Raw genomic sequence first — 22,385 nt, 5'->3', positions numbered from 1 at the left:
GTCACTGTTCTTTCCCCCTGGGTCCTGGTGTGCATATGGTTTTGTTTCTGTCCTCCAAGAGTCTTTGTTTCCTCAAGTCCTATGCAAGTTCTGTAATCAAATCCCACTGAATTTCAAAGTCAAAAAAGATGTCCTTTTCATCATAGGGGATTGGAACGCAAAAGTAGAAAGTCAAGACAAACCTGGAGTAACAGGCAAGTTTGGCCTTGAAGTAAGGAATGAAACCAGGCAAAGGCTAACAGAATTCTGCCAAGATAATGCTCTGGTCCTAGCAAACACCGTCTTCCAACAACACAAGAGAAGACTCTACACATGGACATCACCAGATGGTCAATACTGGAATCAGATTTGATTACTTTTTTTGTAGCCAAAGATGGAGAAGCTGGCTACAGTCAGCAAAAACAAAACCTGGAGCTGACTGTGGATCAGATCATGAGCTCCTAATTGCAAAATTGAAGAAAGTAGGGAAAACCACCAGGCTATTCAGGTATGACCTAAATAATACCCAACTTATGATCATACAGTGGGAGTGACAGATTCAAGGGATTAGATCTGACAGAGTGCCTGAAGAACTATGAATGGAGGCTTGTAACACTGTATAGGAGGTGGTGAGCAAAACCATTCCCAAGAAAAAGAAATGCAAGAAGGCAAAGTGGTTGTCTGAGGAGACCTTACAACTAGCTGAGAAAACAAGAGAAGCAAAGGGCAACAGAGAAAGAGAAAGATATACCCTATTAAAGGCAGAGTTCCAAAGAACAGCAAGGAGAGATAAGAAAGCCCTTCTAAGTGATCAATGCAAAGAAACAGAGGAAAACAATAGAATAGGAAAGACTAGAGATCTCTTCAAGAAAACTAGAGATACCAAGGGAACATTTCATGCAAAGATGGGCACAATCAAGGACAGAAATGGTAAGGACCTAACAGAAGCAGAGGAGATTAGAAGAGCTGGCAAGACCACAGGGAAGAACTGTACAAAAACGGTCTTAATGACTCAGATAACCATGATAGTGTGGTAGCTCCCTAGAGCCAAACATCCTTAAGTGTGAAGTCAAGAGGGTCTTAGGAAGCATTTGTACAAACAAAACTAGTGGAGGTGATGGAATTCCAGCTGAGCTATTTCAAATCCTAAAAGATGATGCTATTAAAGTACTGTGTTCAGTATGCCAGCAAATTTGGAAAACTCATCAGTGGCCACAGGACTGGACAAAGTCAGTTTTCATTCCAATCCCAAAGAAGGGCAATGCCAAAGAATGTTAAAAGTACCACACACTGTGCTCATTACACATGCTAGCAAGATAATGCTCAAAATCTTTCAAGCTAGGCTTCAACACTACATGAATGGAGAATTTCCAAATGTACAAGGTGAATTTAGAAAAGGCAGAGGAACCAGAGATCAAATTGCCAACATCTGCTGGATCATAGGAAAACCAAGGAATTCCATAAAAACATCTACTTCTGCTTCACTTATTATGCTAAAGCCTTTTACTGTGTGAATCTCAACAAACTGGAAAATTTTTAAAGAGATGAGAAAACCAGACCACCTTACCAGCCTCCTGAGAAACCTGTATGTAGGACAAGAAGCAACAGTTAGAACTTGACATGGAACAATTCACTAGTTCAAAATTGGGAAAGAAGTCAAGGCTCTATATTGTCATCCTGCTTATTTAACTTCTATGCAGAGTACATAATGCAAAAAAAAAAAAAAAAAAGCCATGCTGGATGAATCACAAGCTGGAATCAAGATTGCCAAGAGAAATATCAACAATCTCAGACATGTAGATAATATCATTCTAATGGCAGAAAGTGAAGAGGAACTAAAGAACCTCTTGGTGAAGATAAAAGAGGAGAGTGAAAAAGCTTGTTTAAAACTCAACATTCAAAAAAGTAAGAGCATGGCATCCAGTCCCATCACTTCATGGCAAATAGATGGCGAAAAAGTAGAAAAAGTGACAGATTTTATTTTCTTGGGCTCCAAAATCACTGCAGAAAGTGACTGTGGCTGTGAAATGAAAAGACACTTGCTCTTTGGAAGAAAACCTATGACAAACCTAGACAGCATATTAAAAAGCACAGAATGGCATTGAAACATGTAAATTATCATATATGATATGAATCGTCAGTCCAGGTTCGATGCATGATATAGGGTGGTCAGGGCTGGTGCACTGGGATGACTCAGAGGGATGGGATGCGGAGGGAGGTGGGAGGGGGGTTCAGAATGGGGAACACATGTACACCCATGGCGGATTCATGTCAATGTACGGCAAAACCAATACAACATTGTAAAGTAAATAAATAAATAAAACTGAAAATAAAAGGCAGAGACATCACTTCACCAACAAAGGTCTGTATAGTCAAAGTTATGGTTTTTCCAGTAGTCATGTACAGATGTGAGAGTTGGAAAATAAAGAAGGCTGAGAACCGAAGAATTGATGCTTTCAACTATGGTGCTGGAGAAGACTTTTGAGAGTCCCTTGCACAGCAAGGAGATCAAACCAGTCAATCCTAAAGGAAATTACCCTGAATACTCATTGGAAGGACTGATGTTGAGGCTGAAGCTCCAATACTTTGACATCAGATGCAAAGAACCAACTCATTGGAAAAGACCCTGATGCTGGGAATGACTGAGGGCAGGAGGAGAAGGGGGCAAAAGATGATGAGATGGTAGGATGGCCTGATGAACTCAATAGACATGAGTTTGAGCAAACTGTAGGAGATAGTGAAGGACAGGAAAGCCTGGCATGAAGCAATCCACGGGGTTGAAAAGAGTTGGACACGACTGAGTAACTGAACAACAATAACATCCATAGACAAGGAAATATTACTTGGCAAAAAAAGGAATAACCTATTGATAGTCCCAACAACAGTAAATAATCTCAAAGCAATTGAGAGGTGGAAAAAATACTTATACTGTATTACACTGATAATATTCCAGGAAATGCAAACTAATGTATTATGAAATAAAACAAATCAATAGTTGCATGTGAATTAGGAAGGGACAAGAGGAAGAGATCATTACGGGGTATGAGAAAACTTTTGCGGGTGATATGTTCATTACCTTAATTGTTGTTATGGTATTATAGATGCATACATATGTCAAAATTCATCATGTACAATTTAAGTGTTGTTTAGTCGCTAAGTTGTGTCTGACTCTTTGTGACTCCATGGACTGTAGTCCACCAGGCTCCTCTGCCCATGGGATTTCCCAGGCAAGAATGGGAGTTTACTGATTCTTTACTGAACTCCGTAGAGTTGTATATTTGATGTTCTACTTACTAAATCAATGAGCAATATAAGTGTTTATCATAAAATGAGATATCTCTCATCATTCAGTATTTTGATTTTATTTTATAAAAAGTCTTCCAAAACTAAAATAGGCAGACAGCATTACTGATCTGAATGCAGCATTAAACACTAGAATTATTGGAACCCCTGACTTCACTATTTCACAAAATAAGGTATTTAACTTGCCTATCTCATTTGCTCCTTTTAAATAAATCATAATTAATAATATTCAACCTACAGGGAGTCATATAGAATAGTGATGATTGGTTTATATGGCATGGCATTGCTAATCAAGAGATGGGATTTTGAAGACATAGAAAACAAATTTATGGTAAACAAAGGGGAAAGGGAGTGGGAGGGATAAATTAGGAGTTTGGGATTAGCAGACACAGATTCAGTTCAGTTGCTCAGTCGTGTCTGACTCTAAGAGACCCCATGAATCACAGCATGCCAGGCCTCCCTGTCCATCACCAACTCCCGGAGTCCACCCAAAATCATGTCCATCGAGTAGGTGATGCCATCCAGCCATCTCATCTTCTGTCATTCCCTTCTCCTCCGCCCCCAATCCTTCCCAGCATCAGGGTCTTTTCCAATGAGTCAACTCTTCGCATGAGGTAGCCAAAGTATTGAGTTTCAGCTTCAACATTAGTCCCTCCTATGAACACACAGGACTGATCTCCTTTAGGATGGACTGGTTGGATCTTCTTGCAGTCCAAGGGACTCTCAAGAGTCTTTTCCAACACCACTGTTCAAAAGCATCAATTCTTTGGTGCTCAGCTTTCTTCACCATCCAACTCTCACATTCATACATGACTACTGGAAAAACCATGGCCTTGACTAGATGGACCTTTGTTGACAAATTAATGTCTCTGCTTTTAAATATGCTGTCTAGGTTGGTCATAACTTTCCTTCCAAGGAGTAAGCGTCCTTTAATTTCATGGCTGCAGTCACCATCTGCAATGATTTTGGAGCCCCCAAAAATAAAGTTTGACACTGTTTCCCCATCTATTTCCCATGAAGTGATGGGACCAGATGCCATGATCTTAGTTTTCTGAATGTTGAGCTTTAAGCCAACTTTTTCACTCTCCTCTTTCACTTTCAAGAGACTTTTTAGTTCCTCTTCACTTTCTGCCATAAGGGTGGTGTCATCTGCATGTCTGAGGTTGTTAATATTTCTCCTGGCAATCTTGATTCCAGCTTGTGCTTCTTCCAGCCCAGCATTTCTCATGATGTACTCTGCATATAAGTTAAATAAGCAGGGTGACAATATACAGCCTTGATGTACAGCTTTTCCTATTTGAAACCAGTTTGTTGTTCCATGTCCAGTTCTAACTGTTGCTTCCTGACCTGCATACAAGGTTTCTCAAGAGGCAGGTCAGGTAGTCTGGTATTCCCATCTTTTTCAGAATTTTCCAGTTTATTGTGATCCACACAGTCAAAGGCTTTGGCATAGTCAATAAAGCAGAAATAGATGTTTTTTTCTGGAACTCTCTTGCTTTTTCCATGATCCAGCAGATGTTGGCTATTTGATCTCTGGTTCCTCTGCCTTTTGTAAAATCAGCTTGAACATCTGGAAGCTCACGGTTCACGTATTGCTGAAGCCTAGTTTGGAGAATTTTGAGCATTACTTTACTAGCGTGTGAGATGAGTGCAATTGTGTGGTAGTTTGAGCATTCTTTGGGATTGCCTTTCTTTGGGATTGGAATGAAAACTGACCTTTTCCAGTCCTGTGGCCACTGCTGAGTTGTCCAAATTTGCTGGCATATTGAGTGCAGCACTTTCACAGCATCATCTTTCAGAATTTGAAATAGCTCAGCTGGAATTCCATCACCTCCACTAGCTTTGTTCATAGTGATGCTTTCTAAGGCCCACTTGACTTCACATTCCAGGATGTCTGGCTCTAGGTGAGTGATCACACCATCGTGATTATCTGGGTCATGAAGATCTTTTTTGTACAGTTCTTCTGTGTGTTCTTGCCACCTCGTCTTAATATCTTCTGCTTCTGTTAGGTCCATACCATTTCTGTCCTTTATTGAGCCCATCTTTGCATGAAATGTTACCTTGGTGTCTCTAATTTTCTTGAAGAGATCTCTAGTTTTTCCCATTCTGTTGTTTTCCTCTATTTCTTTGTACTGATCACTGAGGAAGGCTTTTTTTATCTCTCCTTGCTATTCTTTGGAACTCTGCATTCAGTGGGAATATCTTCCCTTCTCTCCTTTGCTTTTCACTTCACTTCTTTTCACAGCTATTTGTAAGGCCTCCTCAGACAGCCATTTTTCTTTTTTGCATTTCTTTTCCATGGGGATGGTCTTGATCCCGGTCTCCTGTACAATGTCATGTATTTCCCTCCATAGTTCATCAGGCACTCTGTCTATCAGATCTAGTCCCTTAAAATCTATTTCTCACTTCCACTGTATAATCATAAAGGATTTGATTTAGGTCATACCTGAATGGTCTAGTGGTTTTCCCTACTTTCTTCAATTTCAATCTGAATTTGGCAATAAGGAGTTCATGATCTGAGCCACAGTCAGCTCCCAGTCTTATTTTTGCTGACTGTATAGAGCTTCTCCATCTTTGGCTGCAAGGAATATAATCAGTCTGATTTTGGTGTTGACCATCTGGTGATGTCCATGTGTAGAGTCTTCTCTTGTGTTGTTGGAAGAGGGTGTTTGCTATGACCAGTGCGTTCTCTTGGCAAAACTCTATTATTAGCCTTTGCCCTGCTTCATTCTGTCCTCCAAGGCAAAATTTGCCTGTTACTCCACGTGTTTCCTGACTACCTACTTTTGCATTCCAGTCCCCCATACTATCTCTAAAATAAAGGTTCTACTGTACAGCACAGGGAACTATAGTCAAAATCCTACAATAAACCATAATCAAAAAGAATATACATATATGTGTGTATAGAACCAAATCACTTTGTTGTACAGCAGAAGCTAACAGAACATTGTAAACGCAAGATGAAAGTGAAAGTGTTAGTTGCTCAGTTGTGTCCAACTCTTTGTGACGCCATGGGCTGTAGCCAGCCAGGCTCCTCTGTCCATGGGATTATCCAGGCAAAAATACTGTAGTGGGTTGCTATTTCCTTCTCCAGAGGAACTTCCTGACCCAGGGATTGAACCCAGGACTCTGCACTGTAGGCAGATTCTGTATGGAGTCACCTATACTTCAATAAAGAAGCTGAGGTTTGTAGGTTCCAGATAAATAGAATTACATTATTGCTCCTACAGAAATAAAATTCCTAGAAAATTATTTAATAGTTGGTCTCAAAAGTAAAAAGATATCCAACAAAAGAGAGAAAGAGATATTGAGAGAGAGGTTTCGAATATTCCTACAAGTATCAGAGCTGGAGGGTACCTGTAACAGAGACTTCTAGCTGTTAGTCAAAACATACTTTCCTTTCTTCTGTAGTTGCCCAGTGAATTCACAACACATCTAATTTTTACATGACCTATCTACAGTTTGACATGGGAAGCATGTTAGCTACATGGTATGCTAAGCTTTTAGGCTATCTGTGTCTTAAGCAGTTAACCTCAAGATTTCTCCAGTATTGCCCAAAGAATGTTTCCACATATTTTCAGAAGATTTCCTCTTTTTTGGATATTGAATCTAAGTCAGAATGATTTAAGTAGTGTTTAATCCATTAATCTCTTCCACCTACTTCAAAGAGGTGACACTGTCATAGAAAGCAAGAGAAAATATGGGGGGGTAGGACAGACAGATAATCTTCTTGGTAGGAGGGCACCCAAGTCAGCAATTTCTTTCGTAATACTATATTAACAAAAGGAGTTCAAGAATGGCCTCCAATTCCCTACAAGCATTTAAGATTTCTAAGGTGCCTATCAAGCATTACATTGTTTTAAGCATGATATTTCCAAGTCAAAATTAACGGAGATAAAGAGCCAGCCACACCTCCAGATGAAGGAATTACTAATTAGCATTAAACTCTTTCACTATCCATGTCCTTAAACAGTAATTACTAATATGCCTGTGTTTTTCATGTACATTAGTGCTGCTGAGGGAAAATTAACCTCCAGTCTGATGAGGAGTTATCTTGAGAGCTATGTCCTTAGCTCAGTTAGTAGAGCATCAGACTTTTTATCTGAGGGTCCAGGATTCAAGTCCCTGTTTGGGTGTTTACGCTGGGCTTCCCAGGTGGTACTAGTTGTAAAGAATCCACCTACCAATGCAGAAGATTTTAAGAGACATGGGTTCGATCCCTGTGTTGGGAAGATCCCCTGGAGGATGGCATGGCATCCAGTATTTTTGCCTGGAGAATCCCATGGACAGAGAAGCCTAGAGGGCTACAGTCCACGGGGTCGCAAAGAGTTGGACATGAATGAAGCAACTGAGCATGCATGCACTGAAAAGAAGTTATCTTGAACACTGTATCCTTTGAGACAGGACATAGAAATGGGAAGCTGGGAGACAGCTTTCAATGAGGCTTGTCAGGGTACAAAGTTCATCTTGTTAGTAGGTTAGTGATATTTCTTAAACACACATTAAAGAAGAGATACTTCGATGAAATAAATGCATTAGGTTGCTAATCTGTTCATTTATTTAGCCAGCAAAAGTTTGTGGGGCCTTGTTCTGTATCAGAATCTCTGAAAGGTGCTAGGAATACAGGGATGAAATGTGGTCCCAGCTGTAAGAGGTCAACACTTAGAGTGGAGCTGGTCATGTAAAACCATAATAACTATAAATCATATTTGATCATCTCCTGAGCTGCAAATACCTCCAATTCTTCCAGAGCTTTAAGGGAAGAGCTATCTTACTTAATTTTCATTTCCTAGCACCTAGTCCAGTGCCTGGCCCATAGAAAGAGCTTAAAACATGTCCTGATGACATGACAAGGGTGTCCACTCTCACCACCATTATTCAACATAGTTTTGGAAGTCCTGGCTATAGCAGTCAGAGAAGAAACTTAAATAAAAGGAATCCAGATTGGAAAAGAAGAAGTAAAGCTCTCACTGCTTGCAGATGATGCGATACTATACACTGAAAACCTTAAAGATACTATCAGAAAATTACTAGAGCTAATCAGGGAATTTAGCAAAGTTGCAGGATACAAAATCAATACACAGAAATAATTTGCATTCCTATATACTAAACATGAAAAATCAGAAAGAGAAATTAAGGTATCAATCCCATCCACCACTGCACCAAAAAGAATAAAATATCTAGGAATAAGCCTACCTAAGGAGACAAAAGGACTGTATACAGAAAATTATAAGACACTGATGATAGAATTCAAAGATGACATAAACAAATGGAGAGATATTCCATGTTCTTGGGTAGAAGAATCAATATTGTAAAAATGACTATACTACCAAATGCAATCTACAGATTCAATGTGACCTGTATCAAATTACCAATGGCATTTTTCACAGAACTAGAACAAAAATTTCACAATTCATATGGAAACACAAAAGACCCTTAATAGCCAAAGAAGTCTTGAGAAAGAAGAATGGAGTTGGAGAAGTCAACCTTCCTGACTTCAGATTATACTACAAAGCCACAGTCATCAAGACAGTTCGGTACCGGCACAAAAATAGAACTATAGACCAATGGAACAAGACAGAAAGCCCAGAAATAAACCCATGCACCTATGGGTACCTTGTTTTTGACAAAGGAGGTAAGAATATACAATGGGGCAAAGACAATCTCTTCAATAAGTGGTGCTGGGAAAACTGTACAGCTACATGTAAAAAAATGAAATTAGAACACTTCCTAACACCATACACAAACTCAAAGTGAACTAAAGACCTAAATTCAAGACCAGAAACTTTAAAACTCTTAGAAGAAAACATAGACAGAACACTCGATGACATAAATCAAAGCAAGATCCTAGAGTAATGGAAATAAAAACAAAAGTAAACAAGTGGGACCTGATTAAACTTAAAATCTTTTGCACAGCAAAGGAAACTATAAGCAAGGTGAAAAGACAACCCTCAGAATGGGAGAAAATAATAGCAAATGAAACAACTGACAAAGGATTAATTTCCAAAATATGCAAGCAGCTCATACAACTCAACACCAGAAAAACAAACAACTCAACCAAAAAGTGGGCAAAAGACCTAAACAGACGTGTCTCCAAAGAAGACATACAGATGGCTAACAAACACATGTAAAGATGCTCAATATCACTCATTATTAGAGAAACAAAAATCAAAACTACAAGATATCACCTCTCACCAGTCAGAATGGCCATCATCAAAAAGTCTACAAACAATAAATGCTGGAGAGGGTGTGGAGAAAAGGAAATCCTCTTGCACTGTTGGTGGGAATGTAAACTGATACAGCCACCATGGAAGACAGTATGGAGATTCCTTAAAATAACTAGGAATAAAACGACCATAGGACCCAGCAATCCAATCCTAGGCATATACCCTGTAGAAAGCAAAATTGAAAAAGACACATGTACCCCATTGTTCACTGCAGCACTATTTAAACAGCTAGAACATGGAAGCAACCTAGATGTCCATCGACAGATGAATGGATAAAGAAATTGTGGTATATATACACAATGGAGTATTACTCAGTCATAAAAAAGAATGCATTTGAGTCAGTTCTAATGAGGTGGATGAACCGAGAGCCTATTATTCAGAGTGAAGTAAGCCAGAAAGAGAAAGATAAATATTGTATACTAATGCATATGTACAGAATCTAGAAAGATGGTACTGGAGAATTTATTTGCAGGGCAGCAGTGGAGAAAAAGACAGAGAACACACTTATGGACATGGGGAGAGGGGAGGAGAGGGTAAGATGTATGGAGAGAGTAACATGGAAACTTACATTACCATATGTAAAATAGATAGCCAATGGAATTTTCCGTATGTCTCGGGGAACTCAAACAGGGGCTCTGTATCAACCTAGAGGGGTGGGATGGGGAGGGAGATGGGACGGAGGCTCAAGAGAGAGGGGACACATGCATACCTATGGCTGATTCATGCTGAGGTTTGACAGAAAACAACAAAATTCTGTAAAGCAATAATCCTTCAATTAAAAAATAAATGAAAAAAAAAAAACCAAACATGTCCTGATGAATTTGTTGCTACATCCAGTTTACTCTGAAGGCTGAGGCACCTAGAGAGACTAACTAGGTAAACACAGCTCCAGAGGCTGGCTGGCCGATTTCCTCTCTGCTGACAGTGGTAAGAGACATTTCTGATGTGTGGTTGCAGGTGTCCTGACTGCCCACGTGACCTCCTCTCTGCAGAGGATGCATAGTGCTCTCTAGGGATCTTCTTCCTGGGAGGCAGCTTCAGGCCTCACTGAGCCCCTGGGGCTCCTTCCCCTCTTCTCACTTCTGTACCTCCTGTACATCTTTCTTAGGGACTTGTAGCTAACAGCATGTTTAGGCTGCTGGCTAGGAAGAAAATCCAAGAGGAAGCATGGAGGAAACTCCTTCATGGAACAGGCATTTTAAAAAAATAGACCAAATTAGGAATATTTGGTTCTTTGACCTAAAATTACAATACTTTGAGCTGAGATGAATTTGGAGTGATTTTTCAATAAAATGTAGGATATGGAGGCAAAAAACTCCACATAAGGCCTCACTGAATCTAACCATTCAACCTGAGCTTGAGCAATGTCAGTCTTCACACACAAACAGGTTCCCCAGTCATTTAAGGTATGCATAAATGTGTATGTGGTAATAACTGTCTTTAGTAGAAGAACTGGAATTTTAGGGCACTTTGGGTCAACATTAGTTGAATTGCATGCTGTTAGGTACTACATCAAAGAAGGCAATGGCACCCCACTCCAGTACTCTTGCCTGGAAAATCCCATGGACGGAGGAGCCTGGTAGGCTGCAGTCCATGGGGTTGCGAAGTTGGGCATGACTGAGCGACTTCACTTTCACGCATTGGAGAAGGAAATGACAACCCACTCCAGTGTTCTTTCCTGGAGAATCCAGGGACGGGGAGCCTGGTGGGCTTCCGTCTATGGGGTCGCACAGAGTTGGACACGACTGAAGTGACTTAGCAGCAGCAGCAGCAGGTACTACATAGTCTATGTATAGCCTAGATCATACCATGCAGAATATAAAACAGATCCAATGTAACACCATGGCAAGAGCGGTTGCTGTTACCTGTATTGTAATGGCATTGTAACACTGTGACTGTCTCACTGACTGACACTGAGACCAAGACAGACACAGAGGACGCTTCAGGGCAGTCCCTGGGAGAGATCTGTACCCCAGAGACAGAATTGATTGTTTACATCAGCTATGAAAATGCAAATACTCAATTACATTAGAAGGTGATAGGGCACTTTTGAAGTGTTTCTCACATTATGTGATCAACAATTAGCCATCCATCCATTCATTCAACAACTATTTATTAAATACTAAAGTCCGTCTAGTCAAGGCTATGGTTTTTCCAGTGGTCATGTATGGATATGAGAGTTGGACTGTGAAGAAAGCTGAGTGCCGAAGAATTGATGCTTTTGAACTGTGGTGTTGGAGAAGACTCTGGAGAGTCCCTTGGGTTGCAAGGAGATCCAACCAGTCCATTCTGAAGGGAGATCAGTCCTGGGTGTTCATTGGAGGGACTGATGCTGAAGCTGAAACTCCAGTACTTTGGCCACCTCATGAGAAAAGTTGACTCATTGGAAAAGACTCTGATGCTGGGAGGGATTGGGGGCAGGAGAAGGGGATGACAGAGGATGAGATGGCTGGATGGCATCACCAACTCGATGGACACGAGTTTGGGTAAACTTCAGGAGTTGGTGATGGACAGGGAGGCCTGGCGTGCCGCGGTTCATGGGGTCGCAAAGAGTCAGACATGACTGAGTGACTGAACTGAACTGAGGTACCCCAGAGGAGGAAATGGCAACCCACTCCAGTATTCCTGCCTGAAAAGTTCCATGGACAGGGAACCTGGGAGTCTACAGTCCAAGGGGATGCAAAGAGTCAGATGTGACTGAGCAACTGAGCATGGACGCAGTTACCAGACACTGTTTTAGCGCTTGAGGTAGTGTTACATAAGAGACATGATCCCTTTTCTCATTGAGGTTACATTTTAAAGTGGACAGAGAACAGACAGATAAATAAAAACAAATAAGGGTGGACAAAGTGATAAATGTAAGAGTGAAAAACAAAATTTGAGGTGCTGTGCACCTGGTGGTCAGCTGGTGGTCAGCTTCAGCTTTCCTGAGGCGTTGACACTTGAGTTTGAATCTGAATGACAATAAGGAACCTGCCACACCAGGATGTGGGAGAAGAATGTTCCCTGCAGAGGAAAGAGTTGAGACCGCAGACAATGCGGCTGCTGTGCAAGAAGAGCACGGTGGTACCCCTGCAGCTCGTGAAGGGCTGAGATGCAGAAGAAGCTGGAAAGGGGATCAGGTGCTAGGCTTGAGGCAGGATGATGACTAAAAAAAAAAAGAGGGTTTAAGAACGGAATAGAATGTGAAACAGAAGGAATATCGGAACCAGATAATATAGAAATGGAGACTGGAAACACTGAACTCGCCCCAGGCATGGTTTTCATCTGGGTCTCACTGTTTAGAACAATCTCTAATAAAGCTGATCTGCAGTGCCATTCTTTATCAGTCTTGAAATGAAGAATGTGGCACTTTTCGTTCTCTTTAAGAATCTGAGATTCTACTATACTGCCCATTGGAATTTACCACTTTTTCCCTGATTACCAACATAGTACACATTTATGACAAAACATTTGGAAAATACAGATAAGCTAATGGAAGAAATTAAATCACTCCCAAACACACCCAAGGATAACTACTGTGAACAATTGGACACAGACTCTCTTGATTATACAGTGCAGTGATTCAGAATACAGGCTCTGGAGTCTGGGAGGAAATCATGACTTTATAACTTGCTAAATGAGAGTTCTTCATTTTCAGTCTATCTTAATTGCTTATAAAATGGCATGCAAATGTCTGCAATATCTTTAAGCCTCAGTTTTCTCATCTGCAGGATGAGAACAGTAATATTACCTTCCTCATAGGCCTGCTGGGAGGATTAAACGAGAATCCATGCAGAGCTCCTGAGGCAGTGGCTGGCACAGAGTATGTATTTCAAACACTCAGTTGTGTCTGATTCTTTGTGACCCTATGGACTATACAGTCCATGGAATTCTCCAGGCCAGAATACTGGATTGGGTAACCGTTCCCTTCTCCAGAGGATCTTCCCAACCCAGGGACCAAACCCAGGTCTCCCGCATTGCAGGCGGATTTTTTACCAGCTGAGCCACCAGGGAAGTCATTCCAAACACATGAAGTATTAAGCTATTATAATTTTATGAACCTGGGATCATACTGTAAAGTTGTCAGTATATAAATGAGTATTCCAATTATCACTAGACATTTTACATGATCTTAATTATTTTTCTGTGTTGTAATTTTTAATGGTTATACAGCATTTTACTGTAGAGATAGTAATTTAGTTAATTCTGCTGTGGTACACTTGGGCTATTCCCAATTTTCACCACGTAAAATTCTACAGATAAAATATTGCAAACTTTTATGACTATTTTCTTAAGACAAATTCTAAGAAGTGGCTGGGTCAAGTGGCGTGTATATTTCCGAGACTCTGTGACACATTTTATTATGTCTTCTGCTAAGGATTTAGATTAAACCCTCAATAAGAATAATGTTGGGAAGTAAGCAGTTGCATATGTGTGCAGTTGTGTAGGTCTGATTTACCCTCAGCTTGGTGAAATACAACCCCCACCCCCATGCCTCATGCCTTTTTCCCCACACCTGTTCACACCTTCTGGTCAGCACCATCCTCTCTCATTCCTTAAGGAAGCTTCTAGGTTCCAGGCTTCCAGCTGAGCAAATATGCTTACAGTTTTCTGTTTTGCTAGGAATTCTGCACTTAGTCACTTCACCTGAAGCTATAAACGGATAGCACTTTTAGTACATTAGAAATCCAAGCCCCTCATCTTATAATGAAGAAACTAAAGTGGAAGGGAGCAAATGCCTTGTTGAAGTCGGTCATCTGTTCCACACCACTGCTGGACAGTAACTCAAAGCTAGCTCATTCCTTTATCTCTAGTACCTAGTTCAGCAGCCAACATGTATAGACAGCCATTAATGTTTGTGGATAGCTACTTGAAGTAATTTACAGCCTTTTAAGATTTTGTAGCTGGAAAGGACTGTAGAGGTGTGGAAAAATGAGACTTACATGGATTAATGAGGTATATTAATGAGGTATATTAATGTTCAGTCGCTCAGTTGTACCCAACTCTTTGCAACCCTCTGGACTGCAGCCCTCCAGGCTCCTCTGTCTATGGGATTTTCTAGGCAAGAACACTGGAGTGGGTTGCCATTTTCATCTCCAAATGAGATATGTTGTTTAGTTATTAGTGGCAAGTTGGAATAACAACTCTGGTCTCTCAATTCCCAGGACATACAAGGAGAAACCAGGAGAAAATCAGGCTTCCTGGGTTGAGATGGGCATCATGTAGAGAAGGGATTCACCTAAGTTTGCCTTGGTCCAGAGAGAGCAAAGCCAGGGGTAAGAAAACAAGTAGTTGCTGGTAGATCAATTTCAGCCTAATTCAGGGAAGACCTTTGTAATAGTCAGGACTGTCCAAAACTGAAATAGGTTTTCTTGAAAAGAAATGAGTTGCTCCTAACTGGAAATGTTCAAATAGAAACAGGGTATGTTTGAATAAATAATTTGTCAAGTATGTTTAAAAAGAAAAATTGTTTTGTGTGACTGGTTGGAATAGATGGCATCTAAGGTCTCCACCAAAACTAAGATTAAGTGATTTTAAGAATAGACAGAAGGACAATTTTTTTTCTTGTTGATAAATTACTTTGCACTTATGTTGTTTTAGTGTGAACCCATTGTCTCCTCCTTACAAATAGGAATAGATAAATTCTAAAGTCTTTTCTTCCCCAAGATTCTATGGGTCTAAATAATCTTTTTAGTGCTAATTCAGTGTATTATACACATTAGGAGTTCAAAAGAAACTTAAATTCTTTTAAGTCAGAAAATTCTACATTTAAGATAAATTGAGCTACAGCCTCCATGCAGTTGAATAATTTGAACTCAGCTGGTCTCAATCAAATCTATCAGTTGATCACATTCAAGAGCACTAAATATGCATTAACTTTTTTTTAATAAAAAGGTTAAAACTAAAAGAAGGAATTTGGGTGGACTGTACTGTGATGAGATTAAAGTGTTCTCTTACTAGGTTTCTGACTGATGATATGAAATTTGACTGGAATTATTTCCTAGAATATAGAGAACTTTTTAATATTAAATTGCTAGTATGATCTAACTGCACTTCAAGTATGAAATTACTGAAAGACTGCCCATTGTATAATACTTTCATCCAAATTCTAGTGGTAAGACTGACACATAAATGAACCATATTACAGGAATACTTTCAATTTGCAAGACTTCTCATCAATAATAGAAATGGAGGTTCTGACAAGTTCATACTTGGATTGGGTGAAAAGCTCCACTCTCAAATAGTCATCTAGCAAAGCTTTGGTGAGAATCATAGATGGGGCCTGTGATGCACTCTTCGCAAATCTAACCAAGAAGGAAATGGATAAAAAAACAGCCAAGAATGCCTTTTTTGGCTTCCCTTTTCCCTTTCTTTCTTTCTTCCCCCACCCCCTCTCTTATTAGAAGGTTAAACAAGGAAAAGTAATGTTCAAATTAAGTGTTTAATTTATGAACATTGTCATTGTTTTGAACACTCTTAACAGTAAGAAAAGAAAGAAAGAAAGAAAGAAAAATTATGGCTCAAGTCAAGATGGGCTATCATTGATTAGAATTTCTCAGCCCTGCCTTTTTCCCCCACCCAGTGAGGAAAATGTAGGCATGAAGCTTGACCTCATAGAAGCTAGCAAATGCATTGCATAGGTTCATCAGGGGAGCCTGATGAGACTCAGTTCTTCCTGACCCAAAACTCCAGTCACTGCTAATCTACCACAGAATTGTAAGAGTTGACAACTATTAGTCACCCCATGTAGGAAGTCAAAAGTTCTCTGATAACCAGGTCTCATTCTAACAATTATAGTCATGGTTTGCTCATGTCTATAAAGACTCGTTTCAACCTAGAGGGCTGAAGGGAGCTCAAAAGGGAGGGAATAGATGTATACTTAAGATTTATGTTGCTGATTCACGTTATTGTATGGCAGAAACCAACACAACATTGTAAAGCAATTATCCTCCAATTTTAAAAAAAAGACCTACTTCATATATATCTTGTTTGATTTTTTTGAATTCCACTCTCAGAAACATGAAACAGAAAAAATAAACCAAATAGCTACCTCCACAGCTGCTTTCGCTCTTTCAAATTCTTCTTCTAAGGAATGGTTTCTGGACAGCAGGGCGCTCCCCCAGCGCTGCTCTTTGGTCAGTCGAGCCTGAAATAAACCAAACACAATTTTGGAATCACGTAATATAAAATACAAACATTTTTCCTTTTCTCATAGTACCCTAGGCTTTAAGAAGCACCCGTGACTGACGTCACTTTTGGAGTACTTTGCAAGCGGAACGCTTCTTAAACCGGCATGGTGCCAAAATGTGCGCCCAGCTCACACGGAGGGATCTTCTAACAGAGAGTCTCAGCCGAGGTCATATTAAAACATCCACACCCAGGCCTTACCGCCCAAAGATCTTACATCTCATTGGTCTAGGTTCAAAGCGTTGATAGGTTAGGAAGTCTCCCTATGGCTGGAGAATCTCCGTCATAGAATACACCAGGAAGCCGATGTTTGCGCTTTCAGCTTGTTAGGAGGATCAGCCTCAGGTGAAGCTGTGAAGGCTGCAGCCCCGGAAGGTAGCTGCTAGGCCTTTCTCCTTACACTTGAGCTGGGCTTCATGCTGTATTCTCTTTCCTTTGCCTTTCCTCTCTTGGCACACATCTGTCTCATGCCACGTTTCCTCAGGTCACTCTCTCTGCTAAATAGTCACTTGGATAAAATCATATCTGGTAATGCCAACTGCTTTATCACAATTAACAGGAAATGTGATACACAACTTAGCTAAATGCAAATATTTCCAGAAGATCCCCCACAAAGAGTTTGCTAGAATTTAAAAAATATCTATTTTAAATTTCACGATTACATTCTTTTTGAAAAAAATTAATCATTGTAAATCAGAGGCATAATTCTAGACCTTTCCCCCTTGCATTTGCATGTATATTTATGCACCCATGGATAGAATATCACAGTGTTTCAAAAAGCTTTTGGAAATGTAAATGGTGCTATTCTGTGGCTTGTTTTTTTCTATCCAGCAATGTACCATGAGAGTCTTCACATGTTGCACTCCTAGTAAGTATACACTGTACGTTGATTAGAACTCTCTCCACGAGCATTGAATGTTTCTGACTTTTCTCCATGTAACTGCTTGTTTTCTTATCTTCTTCTCTGATCCTCTTTTTCTGCTGTGGGGTCCACAAGGGGAGGACTTTGATAACTGTTGTACTGCCCCAGCCTGAGCCCAGGGTCTGACAAGTGATACATGCCCCAAGGATGCCCGTGGATGGATTGCAGGAGGAGGCCCAGCACTGCTAAGGCAGCTAGGCCTTGGGGAGCAGGGGGAGAGAGGCTCGGAGTCAAGTCCCCCACCCCCTTTCACTGCAGGGCAGGGGTGGCTCCTTGGCCACGTGGGAGATTGCTGTCCTGCAGGGATGCTCAACCCCTGCTTCTAGGGGAATCACTTGAAAAGACCTGGGCCCCACACCAGACCAATGAAGTGATCTTTGAAGGTGGGGCCCAGAAATTAAATGTTTGAAAACCTCTGTGGTGATTTTTTAAAGTAGCCACATTCGAAAACCAAAACTATGGCAAAACTTTGCTCTCCACCCAGCACTTACTATCTGTTCTGTTCAGTTGCTTTTCATTCTTTCTCTACCATTAGTGGTCCTCAAGAGGAAGCCCCCTCTTTAATGATTACACAGTATTGAATCCCGGGGTTGGGAAGATCCCTTGGAAGAAGAAATGGCAACCCACTCCAGTATTCTTGCCTGGGAAATCTCATGGACAGAAGAGCCTGGCGGGCTACAGACCATGTTCGTAAAGAATCGGACATGACTTAGAGACTGAACAACACCAATACCAGCGCTTACTACCTGCCAGATGCTGCTTCAAGTCCTTTACCTACTAGAACTCATGTCTTTTCAACAACCCGAGGTAAGTACTAGCATTGACTTCATGACCCTGAAGCACAGAGAGCTGACTTGACTTGCCCCTGGTCTCACAGCTGGCTAAGTGGTAGGACCATTGCTTCTGGGCCATGCTCAAAACCACTGCATGCGCTGCCTCTCACAGGAGGCTGTGCTCAACTGGCCATTTTAGGAAGATGTGAAATACAGAAAAGCTGTCCCTTGGAGACAGGGACCTTCATGCAAGGTTGAGAGAGCTAGCCAAGAAGCTGTCTAGAATACTGTGGGCTGAAAATAATAAGAATAAAGTAATTACTAGGAATGTTTCTGAGCATAAACAAGTCTTAGACTGCCTTCTGCTTTAAAGGATGTGAAAGGTTAATTTATTGGAACACTAATTTATGTTTTCTCCTCCTTGATGTATTTATTCCCTGCTGTATCCCTGGCCCTTCCTTCTAAGAGTAGGTGCTCCACAAATAATCAGTAAATATTTGTTGAAAATATACTGTCAGGGAATACATGAGTGACCAAATTAAAGGTATTTATCTTCCCTACTCCCAGAAGGTAGCTGTGTGTTCTCAAAGTCTCATGGCCAATCTGGAGGCTAAGGAGAGTTTATAGGAGATTGAAAGGGACTTGAATTTTGTACTGTACCTGGACTGGCAGATGTCTGTGCTAGTAAACCCTGGTTTGGGGGTGGGGTGGGGGTGGCTGCAGGATGCCCTAGTGGGGTTCCTGGTAAAGAGTGATGCCTGTGAGTAGCTCAGGATTGAGGCAGTGCCTGTGGTCAGAAAAGGGAGGGTGATGAAGGCAGGTCAAGGCATTGATGCTACTGCCTTGGCATCAGTGCCTTGCTCACTGGTGGGCGAGGCCCAGTGACCTCCCAAACAAGCATCCTCCCTTATTCTCTGGGCCCTGTGGAAGCTACTGTATTTTTCTAATCCAGAAAATCGAGTCAGGGAGGGGAAGACTGACACAGGTTCCAGAGATTAGGATATGAACATATCTTTTATGGGGGCCACCATCCAGCCCACTGCCACCCTCATCTGACACTCTTGGGTGACAATATATTTGTTTAACAAATATAAAGGTGCAGATGATTTATAACCTTTTAGAACTGATAACCTATTAGGATCTTACAGCCTGGTAGAGAAGTTAATGCCAAAGGTGATATGACTTTATTGTCTTATAGACAGTTAATCAACCTTGTATCTAACTTGGTAAACTTTTCATTTTGATATTTCTTTCCCAACTGGCTACTTAAATCTCTGTTCCTTATTCCTTTGCTTTTAGAACCAACTCTTTTATTTTCCTGCAGGTTTGTTCATGAAATAAATACTCATTGAGATAAAGTTAAAAAAAATGGACACACGTGGTAAGAAATAAACTTTGTGCATTTATATAATAAAGACATTAGGAGAAGAAAGAGAAAGCACTAACATTTTTGTCCCCAAGGCACCTCCTTTAATTAGAGGCACTTTTCACCTGTGAAATATGATCTGTCTTTCCTGTGAAGCCTGACCGAACAGGACTCCATTACTGTCACTGGCTTCCGTTCATCAATGTTTCATGACCCAAGTGGATTATGAATCACAGGATGCAAAGGGCACCATACATCAGGAAGAAGAAAATCTCTCAGGATTCTAGACTTACAGTTTATGTTCTCTTAACTGCCTAAAACAGTAACTGTAAATATAATCTTACCGTGCAAATGAAATTTTGTTTTGATAGTACAGTTACTATTTAGGTAAATGCTATTTCCCACATTGTTAGGAAAGCCTTATGTTATTACTAATTTGAATGTTAGCTACCTCACATTTTAAAGCCATCTATTTTTCCTAAGGAAGCATAAAATAAATGCTATAAAATATAAGTAGATACTGAATGTAAACAGAGGCAGTTTGCAAGCTGAGGGTAGTATACATCTAAAGGTTCTAAAACTTTTTAGCAACTCAGCAGTGTGCCCAGACATGCTGACTTAGGACTGAGAATGAAAAACAGACTAAACACACAGTCAAGAACAGCCTTCTTTTTGAACAATATATATATATATATATATATTTACATCTAATTTCATTACGGGCAAAACTGCAATATGGAAAAACATAAATAATGCTAGTAAACTGCAGATATTTCTTAATATTTAACTAGAGGAATGATAAACAAGACAGTTACACCTGTAAGTCTGACTTGCAGCTGTTTTGGTAGCACAATGGCTGTAATAGCAGTTCTTAAGCTTTAGTGTGCATTAGAATCACCATTAGAATCACCCACAGGTCACCTTCAATTTGCAGGGCTCCACCCCTTGGGTTTCTGAGTCAGTAGCTGTGGGGTGGGGCTATAGAATTGTCATTTCTAACAAGTTCCCAAGTGATACTGACACTGCTGGCTTAGGGACCACACTGTGAGAACTTCTGATCTAGGAACTGACATTACATGTATGTGGGTGGAACTCCGGAGTTCACAAATATACTCTGACGTAGTCATTTCTTTCCTTCTTTGCATGGTTTTGAAAAAGGCTCCGCACGTAACAGTTACCTCCTGGAAGTGCTTTGGCTTTAAAAACAGCATTTTAATTCGTTTAAGATAATTGGATTTTAGGGTATTACAGTCTCCAAAGAAGGAAAGCATTTAATTCCCCCAGCTGTTGATTGCACTGAATGATCAGCACTAGGTGAAGGGAGAGAAGAAAGAATTAAATAACTCTGAAAATAATATTATGCTTTATTCTCTTTATTAAAAGTTATGACTGTGATCAAAGCAGTCATATGATCAAAACAGTCAAATATGATTTGCAAAGGACTGTATTTGTGGCTGTGGTTGTCCTAACATAATTTTCTTGGCTAACATCTAAAGCAGCTCCTCATACAATTGATAGATATCTTCCACCAAAACACATTTTAAAAAGGCTCAGTATCTTTCTGAAGGAATTGGAGGAGAAAAGGGATTTGCTTAACCGTAGAGAAGAAAAATATAACAACTAGCAGAGATTATATAACAGTCATTAAAAAGTCTCTCTAAAGTCAGTTTCAGTTCAGTTCAGTTCAGTTCAGTTCAGTCACTCAGTCGTGTCCGACTCTTTGCAACCCTGTGATTGCAGCACGCCAGGCCTCCCTGTCCATCACCAACTCCCGGAGTTCACTCAAACTCATGTCCATCGAGTCGGTGATGCCATCCAGCTATCTCATCCTCTGTCATCCCCTTCTCCTCCTGCCCCCAATCCCTCCCAGCATCAGAGTCTTTTCCAGTGAGTCAACTCTTTTCATGAGGTGGCCAAAGTACTGGAGTTCCAGCTTTAGCATCATTCCTTCCAAAGAACACCCAGGACTGATCTCCTTTAGAATGGACTGGTTGGATCTCCTTGCAGTCCAAGGGACTCTCAAGAGTTTTCTCCAACACCACAGTTCAAAAGCATCAATTATTTGGCGCTCAGCTTTCTTCACAGTCCAACTCTTACATCCATACATGACCACTGGAAAAACCATAGCCTTGACTAGACAGACCTTTGTTGGCAAAGTAATGTCTCTGCTTTTTGCCTGGGTTCAAATCCTGGTTTATCATTTACTATTAAATGGTGACCTTGGTTTGTGAGATCTTGTTGTTGTTCAGTTGCTAAGTCCTGTCTGACTCCTTGCAACCCCATGGACTGCAGCACACCAGGCTTCCCTGTCCTTCACTATCTCCCAGGGTTTGAGCAAACTCATGTCCATTGAATCAATAATGCCATCTTACTGTCTCATACTCTGTTGCCCCCGCCTCCTCCTGCCTTCAATCTTTCCCAGCATCAAGGTCTTTTCCAATGAGTTGGGTCTTATGCATCTGGTGGCCAAAATATTGGAGCTTCAGCTTCAGCATCAGTCAGTTCAGTCGCTCAGTTGTGTCCAACTCTTTGTCACCCCATGGACTGCAGCACGCCAGGCTTCCCTGTTCATCATCAACTCCCTGAGCTTTCTCAAACTCATGTTCATCGAGTCAGTGATGCCATCCAACCATCTCATCCTCTGT

The 22,385-nt window shown here is 40.7% G+C and overlaps 1 protein-coding gene across 1 annotated transcript in view; it reads right to left on the bottom strand.

Annotated features, from left to right (window-relative positions):
* PEX5L (peroxisomal biogenesis factor 5 like) overlaps positions 1-22,385 on the bottom strand; it is a 205,758-nt gene that overhangs the window by 76,082 nt on the left and 107,291 nt on the right. Inside the window, exon 9 of the mRNA XM_052638244.1 lies at positions 16,543-16,638. Coding sequence (XP_052494204.1) covers positions 16,543-16,638 — 96 coding nt within the window. The remainder of the gene's footprint in view (positions 1-16,542; positions 16,639-22,385) is intronic.

This window comes from Budorcas taxicolor, chromosome 1, assembly GCF_023091745.1.
Source record: "Budorcas taxicolor isolate Tak-1 chromosome 1, Takin1.1, whole genome shotgun sequence".
Taxonomy (NCBI): Eukaryota; Metazoa; Chordata; class Mammalia; order Artiodactyla; family Bovidae; genus Budorcas; species Budorcas taxicolor.
Note: the sequence above shows the minus strand (reverse complement) of the source record. Positions and strands in the feature narration are given on the sequence as shown.